The sequence below is a fragment of the Arachis stenosperma genome, chromosome 10 (genome assembly GCF_014773155.1).
Source record: "Arachis stenosperma cultivar V10309 chromosome 10, arast.V10309.gnm1.PFL2, whole genome shotgun sequence".
NCBI classification, from domain to species: domain Eukaryota; kingdom Viridiplantae; phylum Streptophyta; class Magnoliopsida; order Fabales; family Fabaceae; genus Arachis; species Arachis stenosperma.
The window spans coordinates 27,138,762-27,146,914 of NC_080386.1; the positions used below are offsets into that span (position 1 = coordinate 27,138,762).

General features: G+C 30.9%; 1 protein-coding gene across 1 annotated transcript; it reads left to right on the plus strand.

The window, feature by feature from the left end:
* On the plus strand, positions 1–3,172 carry LOC130956434 (jasmonate-induced oxygenase 1-like). The gene is made up of 3 exons (XM_057883481.1): positions 1–617; positions 1,325–1,655; positions 2,769–3,172. The coding sequence occupies exons 1-3, from the start codon at positions 112–114 to the stop codon at positions 3,015–3,017; spliced, it is 1,086 nt and encodes a 361-aa protein (XP_057739464.1). The 5' UTR covers positions 1–111; the 3' UTR covers positions 3,018–3,172.
* The last annotated feature ends 4,981 nt before the right edge of the window (positions 3,173–8,153 follow it).

Below are 8,153 nucleotides of genomic sequence, written 5' to 3' on the forward strand. Positions count from 1 at the left end.
ATTCAACGATTTTGTTTGATAGTATTCACTATATATATTGATATACATATAGATATACTTTGCAACACTTGAAGCGTATCAACCTCGGAAAACATATCAGCAGCATAAGCAATGTCCAACACTTCACCAGATTGGCCTGAACCAATAGTGAGAGTTCAATCCTTGTCGGAAAGATGCATAGATTCAATCCCAGACAGGTATATCAAGCCCCCGACCCATAGGCCTGTTTCTGCTTCTACTTCTACTTCCACTTCGGATGCAAATATCCCAGTTATAGACTTCGGAGATTTTCTGGGCACCGACCCGGACGCGAGGAAGTTGGTGCTCCAGAAAGTCGCCGAGGCCTGCAATGACTGGGGGTTCTTCCAAGTGGTGAACCACGGGGTTAGACCAGAGTTGATGGACAAGGCTAGGGAAACTTGGCGTGAATTCTTTCACCTTCCCATGGAATTGAAGCAAAAATATGCTAACTCTCCAAAGACTTATGAAGGTTATGGAAGTAGGCTTGGTGTTGAAAAGGGTGCTATTCTTGATTGGAGTGATTACTATTTCCTTCACTACCTTCCTTTGTCACTCAAAGATTATAACAAATGGCCTTCTTTGCCTCTCTCTTGCAGGTAATTAATTATTATTAATAATTTCTATTCTACTTCTACTCTTTAATTTCTCCTAATTAGAACAGTAAAATAATGGAGTTGTAGTAACTTGTTATTCGATAATATATGGTAAAAAATATTAGTTAAAACCTGTCAAAATTTATTATTTTTGTCTTTATAAGAGAAATTTAGACTCTTTAAATTTATTTTTTTTTATCTTTCTAGCTAGTATTACTGTTTTTTATTAGACTTATTTTTCTCCCTCCTCTTTTTTTTTTTGTGTCTTCTCCTCCAAAATGGAATTATTATTACCAATTAACTACTAGTGATGATGTCCCTCCGGCGCCCACAATGCTAATAAATTAAAGTATATTTATTTAGAAAATAAATAAAAATTAATTGGCACATCAAACTTTTCCTGCCTTATTTAAACCGGTGGTTTGCGTGTATAATTAACTAAGCTAGTAGCACTCATCAGCATGTATTATATGTATAATTTGAATAATACATATATAATGATATGATAGATGATGATGATCCATGTTTTATGTAGTGACAAACCATATAGTATTATAAAATATAGTCAGGTACAGTATATAATAAAGTTAGTACTATTATATGTTACTATTGTATACATAAGTGATGCAAAAATGATGTGAAAATAGCTAGAGAATTTAGAGTTGTGAAGTTAAAATTGCTTAGTTTTTATATTATATAATTATATGCAGGGAAGTGTTTGATGAATATGGGAGAGAGGTGGTGAAGCTAGGAGGGAGGTTGTTGAAGGCTTTGTCTATAAACTTAGGTTTAGAAGAGGATTTTCTCCAGAATGCATTTGGGGGTGAAGATATTGGGGCATGTTTGAGGGTTAATTTTTACCCAAAGTGCCCTCGGCCGGAGCTAACGCTTGGTCTGTCGTCGCACTCGGACCCCGGAGGGATGACGATGTTGCTGCCGGACGACCAAGTTGCCGGCCTTCAGGTTCGGAGAGGCGAAGAATGGATCACGGTGAAGCCTGCTCGCCATGCCTTCATTGTTAATATTGGAGATCAAATTCAGGTGAAAAATAATATTATATTATATTTTAAAAACATATTTAACGCGTGTCCTAAAATAAATTTAGAATCTGAGATTATTTTGAATAAATGCATAAAATTAAAACGAATCATTCTATCCTTATTTTCGATGATACGACATAGACGCGCAATAATATAACAGATGAGAAATATAAGAATGTTTGGCTAGAATTTATCATGGTACAATAATGTTTGGTCTTGTTTGTTTGTTTGTTTGTTTGTTTTTACTTTTTCATGTTTCAGTCTTCTTTAAGCTTGCTAAATGGATAAGTTTCATTCGCTCGTTATGTAAACTTTGTAACGTGTGTATTCCTAGTTGGAATTGCACCACTTCGCATTATATGATTGAACATGGGCTACTTTAGAGAAATTTTTCTTCTTTCCCACTCGACCATGAATTTTTCCCATCACATGCATCGAATACAAATTTTATTAAAAAAAATACCGTAAATATTTTAAGGATATATTTTTAACTTACTTTTCTAAAGTTATTAGATAAGGTTAGCATGACATTTTTGAATAACAAATTGGATCAGCCGTACTTTCTTAATTATTGCTGAATTTGTGACTGAAATTAAACTCCACTGTTAGTGTGATGAAGATCAATGATTATACTTTCATTCTATCTAAGTAGATCAAGTATTTTTAACTATGTATATGTATTCAATTGTGGAATCAAGATTTGTATATGTTGTGAGTAGTCAATATTCACATGGAATATAGAGAAAGTGTATAATACACATATAACCATATTTTAGAAAACAAAAATAAAGTATTTGAAGATACTGATGATATTTTAATAGTGATTTTACCTGTTGATCTCAATAATAAAATTTATATATAATTGAGATCAACAACTAAAAATATTAAAACATTGGTATTTTTGAAATACTTAATTTTTTTTATATATTTTATTTAAATAGTTTTAAGTAGTGGAATCCACAACAAATATTATTCACTTTTATTTTTGCAATATTTTTTTACACACTTTTATTACAGATGTGAGTAAGCACTTAAATCTATTTAATATTTACCAAAAAAGAACATAAGATTGACAAAAGAGTACTAACCTAGTTTATTTTTTTGTTGTGATTAGGTTATAAGCAATGCAAAATACAAGAGCGTGGAGCACAGAGTAATAGTAAATTCAGATAAAGAGAGAGTGTCATTGGCATTTTTCTACAACCCAAAAAGTGACATACCCATTCAGCCAGCAAAGGAATTGGTAACCCCAGACACCCCTTCACTCTACCCTCCCATGACCTTTGATGAATATAGGCTCTTCATTAGAACCAGAGGTCCACGTGGCAAATCCCAAGTGGACTCTCTAAAATCTCCTAGATAATATTACTGATTTAATTTTTCGCTTATTGAACTGAAAAATATCGTAAAAATTAAAAAAAAAAAAACTAATAATAGGGTTTTTAAATTAAATCCATTTTGTATAATGTAACATTATTAATTAATTGTGTAAATCTTGTAATGAAAATTTGAGCTGCAGAGTAGAGATGATCAGTAATTGTTATGTCATATACAGTATTATTTTGTTTAACTTTCATTTTTCTAGGAGTATATTACCATACATGAGAAATCAGAGTTGGCTCTGGTATGGTAAAATTTAGAATTTACTTCACAAAATATACAGTAGATTTGAGTTTTTTTTTTTATTGTTGTGAATAATTTTAGTAAATAAATTTGTAAGTATCTTTATAAATATTTATCAAACTCATTAAATGTATGTTCTAATATAATCTAATTAAGTCACCAAAAAAATATAATCTAATTAATAAATTTATTAAAGGAGCCACTCAGATAAAGATACTTCAAACGTCTTTTTTTAAAGATGTTTTTCAGTAATTAAAATTTAACATATATAATCGATTAAATCATGTTATTTTTGTCAAAATTAGACTAGACAAATTGATTTAACCAAAAAAATGGTGAATCAAATCTTGAACTGGTCTAAATTAATATTATTTTTTATAAAAAAATGACTACAATATCCTTATTATAGAGAATGATTAAAATACTCTTATTTTATATATATATATATATATATATATATATATATATATATATTTTAGAAATTCTAAATCCTAACCCTACGATAGAAAAATTAAAAATTAAAATTTAGGATTCTCAAAATTAATATATATATATAATAGAAATATTTTAATCATTCTCTATAATAAGGGTATTGTAGTCATTTTTATAAAAAAATAATATTAATTTAGACCAGTTCAAGATTTGATTCACTATTTTTTTGGTTAAATCAATTTTTCTAGCCTAATTTTGACAAAAATAACATGATTTAATCGATTATATATGTTAAATTTTAATTACTGAAAAACATATTTAAAAAAAGACATTTTAAGCGTCTTTATCTGAGTGACTCTCATTGATTAATATCAAACTCACTTACAATTTTATGTACAGCCCAACTACACATCTAAACATTTTTGTATTAAAATCCAACCAAGTTGGCCCAAACGTAACTCAACAAAAACCACTTTCATCAAACCAGCATGTATCACACGCGCGTTTCAATAACACAACTTCTTTGTCTTCGTCTTCTCCTTCTACTCCTCCTCCTCCTCCTCCTTGTTCTTTGCGCACGCAGATTCTTCTTTTGCTTCTCTTCTTCGTTATCGTAATCACCAACAACACCAATATTTTGCTAACAAAAACCAACATTTTGAATTGAATTTGAATTTATATAATGGACAATGTTCGGTTCATTTAGCATTATACAATGGTTTCATTTTGATAATATTTTCGGTTCATTCTAGACGCATGCGTCTCAGAATTTGAATTTATATAATGAATAAATATTCGGTTCATTTGTTATTATACAGTGGTTTCGCTTTGATAATATTTTCGGTTCATTCTAGATGCAAGTATTTTTGAATTCGAATTTATATAATTGACAAATCTTTGGTTCATTTGGTATTATACAATGGTTTCGCTTTAATAATATTTTCGATTCATTTGCAGTCCAGGTGTATTGTCAATGAATAATTTGTCCCAATGGTTGGAATGGCTTTCAAGACAAATTGAATGGAATGGAATGAAATCTAATACAATTAAATAAAATGATAATAAATAATTTCATTCTTTTTTGCCAAAAAAAAAAAGACTCATCATTAACAAAAATACATCAAATTCATTTCTGGATCCAAATGAATCTCAATTAAACTAAGAAATAAACCAAAATTACTTAAGGAATAAAAAATTTGGTCAATACTTATCAGCAGTATCAAGTGAACCTCAATTAACACACAAATAAACAGAAATAAATTCAGAAATGAACCAAAATTATTTAATGATGACAGCAGAGAAAATTGGAACTAATAAAAATGTTCGTAAAATATTGGTATTATTGGTGATGACGATAACGAAAAAGAAAAAGAAGAAGACACAAATTGAAGAAGAAGAAGAATCTGCGTGTGCGAATTTGGAAGAACTTGGACGAATTTGGAAGAAGGAGAAGGAGAAGGAGAAGGAGCGCGTAATTTGAAAAATTGTTATAACAACTTGGTTAAATATTTTACTTGAATGTAGAGCTTTATTTTTTATGTATATATAAAAAAATATAAAGAATCAACTAGTGGTGCAATCAATTGCAACCAACTAAGAAAAAAAGATCTACTATAGAGAAAAAAATTTAAAAGAGTCAACCTTAATTTCACCCTCACCACATTGACAATACATAATAAAAGAAACAATTACACAAAGTCATAAATCCTTATCCCTCTCTCCATAGTTACGTGTGAGTTGTTGCCATTGCTGCTGACCAACGTCGCACGCACGCATTGCCATCCCACCGCTGCATGCATGGACACAGCCCCCCCACCATACGCACATACAGTGACACCGCCGCGCGCACGGGCGCAACACCCTCCCTCCATTGCCGCATGCACGCAATGCCCCTCTCACCACAAATACAGCGCTACATGCACGAACATGCGTTCAACCGCTGAGGGTCACTACACGCAGTTGCTATTGCCGTACGCCATCGTGACTCGCGATGAAACGGCCAGCGAAGAAGAAGTGTAACATCCTATCACACGGAATTTTACGCTTAGTCGTAAAATAGAGGTGGCGAGGTATTGCAACCTCTAAAATATATATATACATATATATAATTGAAAGAATTTGTAACTAGGAGACTTGAAGGAAAGTTTAAGTAAAAATCGTAAAAGAAAAGAGTACCTCACTCGAAAACGTAAAGTCGTAAATCGATACAGATAAGGATAAGACATGAAATATATAAAAAATAGAATACCAAAATACAGAATAGTAAGCTCTAGGATCGACCTGCAGAGTCAATGCCCGCCAGAGTATAAGTACATATATATATATATATATACCCAAAATTAACCCAAAACACAACTGACACCTGGTTCTCCAAAGTATCCTCCAAGAGGTGCAATATCTAGAAATACATAAAAGGAAAATCTAAGCACATATATATACAAACATGGCCTAATACAAGATATAGAATCCTCGAAAGAACCAACTCCGCTTGCTCCGGAAACTCCAGATGCCTAATGAGAAGCTTCTCGACCTGCATCTGAAAATAACAACATAGATATGGAATGAGAACCGGGGGTTCTCAGCATGGTAATGGTGCCCATATAAATAATATATAAGGTCCCGGAAAAGTCAGAGGCAATCCTAGAATTTCGACACTCAGATTCAAAACTTAAAACTATAATTGAAAACCATAAGTAAGGTAGGTTATCTAAGGTTCTTAAAATCCTAACTCAATCCAGACTTGATCAGTCACTTTTTCCTTTCCTCCAATCCTCCAAAACTCCGGTGGAACTGTCCTCGTCATTCTTCCACCAGACAAGGGGCTTCTTAGTTGTACAGACAAATAATACAAGCAAGAAAAACACAAATAAGATAAAGTTATAGCAGGTAAAGTATATAGCAAGTAGACATAGTAAGTTAAATAATAGGCAAACCTAAGAAATGCAAACTCAAACAAAACAAACAAATACATATGATGACTGCCTGCCCAATAGTCGATTTCTCCCTAATGTAAAAGCACCTTAAATATTTCCGTTCCTCAAGTGTCCAAGCCCCGAATCCCCACCGAACAAAAATCCAACCTCCAGGGTCGCTTTTTAGTCACCGATATCACCAAATTTGTCTCCAAAACATATATCTCACTCTAATTGTACGTAAATACCACAAAATCAAACTAGGGTTCATAATCATTAATGGTTCACAAGATTTAATGGTTTCTCACCTTACTTACGAAAATTCAGGACAAGACCCGACAAGTCCACAAGGCTAGTTTAATCCTAACCACTAAAATTTAACAAAATCTCAATACATTTACTCAGTTTTTGAAATTGAAAAAAGAAGAACTTGGTCTAAAATTGAGATTTTTTTACCAAATTGTTCGATGAGTTTTGAAGAGAATTTCAAGATAAACTTGTGACTGTTGACGGCTCGTCAATTAGAGCTCCGAATTGAAAGTCATGTGAGTTTGAAATCAAATCAAGGGTTTGGAATGTTTTCCTCTTCCTTCCCCAAGAATTTCAACGTGTTTCATAGTGAAAGAGGAAAGAGATGGCTGAAGCCATTAAATATAGGTGAGTTGGGTTGGGTCTTAGGCTTATTGTGGGTCCGACTCAATCGGTTTGGCCTATTTAGTTTAATTTTGGATTAAAATTTTTGAAATTAGTGTTAAAATTCATATTTTTAATTCTTTCTATCTCATTAAACTATAAAATTTAATTTTTTAATTTCTATAAATAATAATTTATCTATTAGCTAATTGTTTATTAATTATCCGGAGTTTACAAGAAGGACGCTGTGTTCCACTGCCCACATATAAACGTTGTGCTCTTGTCGTGTCGCTTTTCTTCTTCATAATTTTGGATAATTCTTTTTACTAGTTTTAGATATTTTTTTCCTAAGTCTCTAATGTTTCTTTTTCTTATCTTTTAGATGTTTCTTATTTTCGGATTTTGGATAATTTTTTTAATAGTTTTAGATGTTTCTGCTTAGTTTTCGAACGTTTTTTATCCAATATTTTTTAGATGTTTTATTTTGTTAAGTTTTAAAATTTTTTAAATGATTTTGGATATTTTTTTTGGTTAGGTTTTAGATTTTTTTTGGTACATTTTAGATTTTTTAATTAGAAATTTGTATAATAATTTTTAAAATAATTTTAAAATTTTTAAAATAAATTTTAAAATTTTTAAAATGATTTTGAATTTGTAAAATGAATGTTAGATTTTTTAAAATAGTTTTAGAATTTTTTTTTAGATTTTAGATATTTTTTAGTTAAATTTTGAATGTTTTTTATAATAATTTGAATTCACGTTCTTTTAAAAAAATAAAAAAAATTACTAATTAACTGTAGTTAGATGCACCCTAATTAGTTATTTAATAGAATTGATACAAAAATTATGCTTCTGGATATGACACGTTTTTTTTAAATGGAATCTTACTTTGGTTCCGG

Excerpts from the sequence above, each read along its gene's own strand:
- LOC130956434 (XM_057883481.1), top strand. The coding sequence starts at position 112 with ATGTCCAACACTTCACCAGATTGGCCTGAACCAATAGTGAGAGTTCAA. Across the intron at positions 618-1,324 it reads TCTTTGCCTCTCTCTTGCAG|GGAAGTGTTTGATGAATATG; the intron begins GTAATTAATTAT and ends AATTATATGCAG. Across the intron at positions 1,656-2,768 it reads ATATTGGAGATCAAATTCAG|GTTATAAGCAATGCAAAATA; the intron begins GTGAAAAATAAT and ends TGTTGTGATTAG.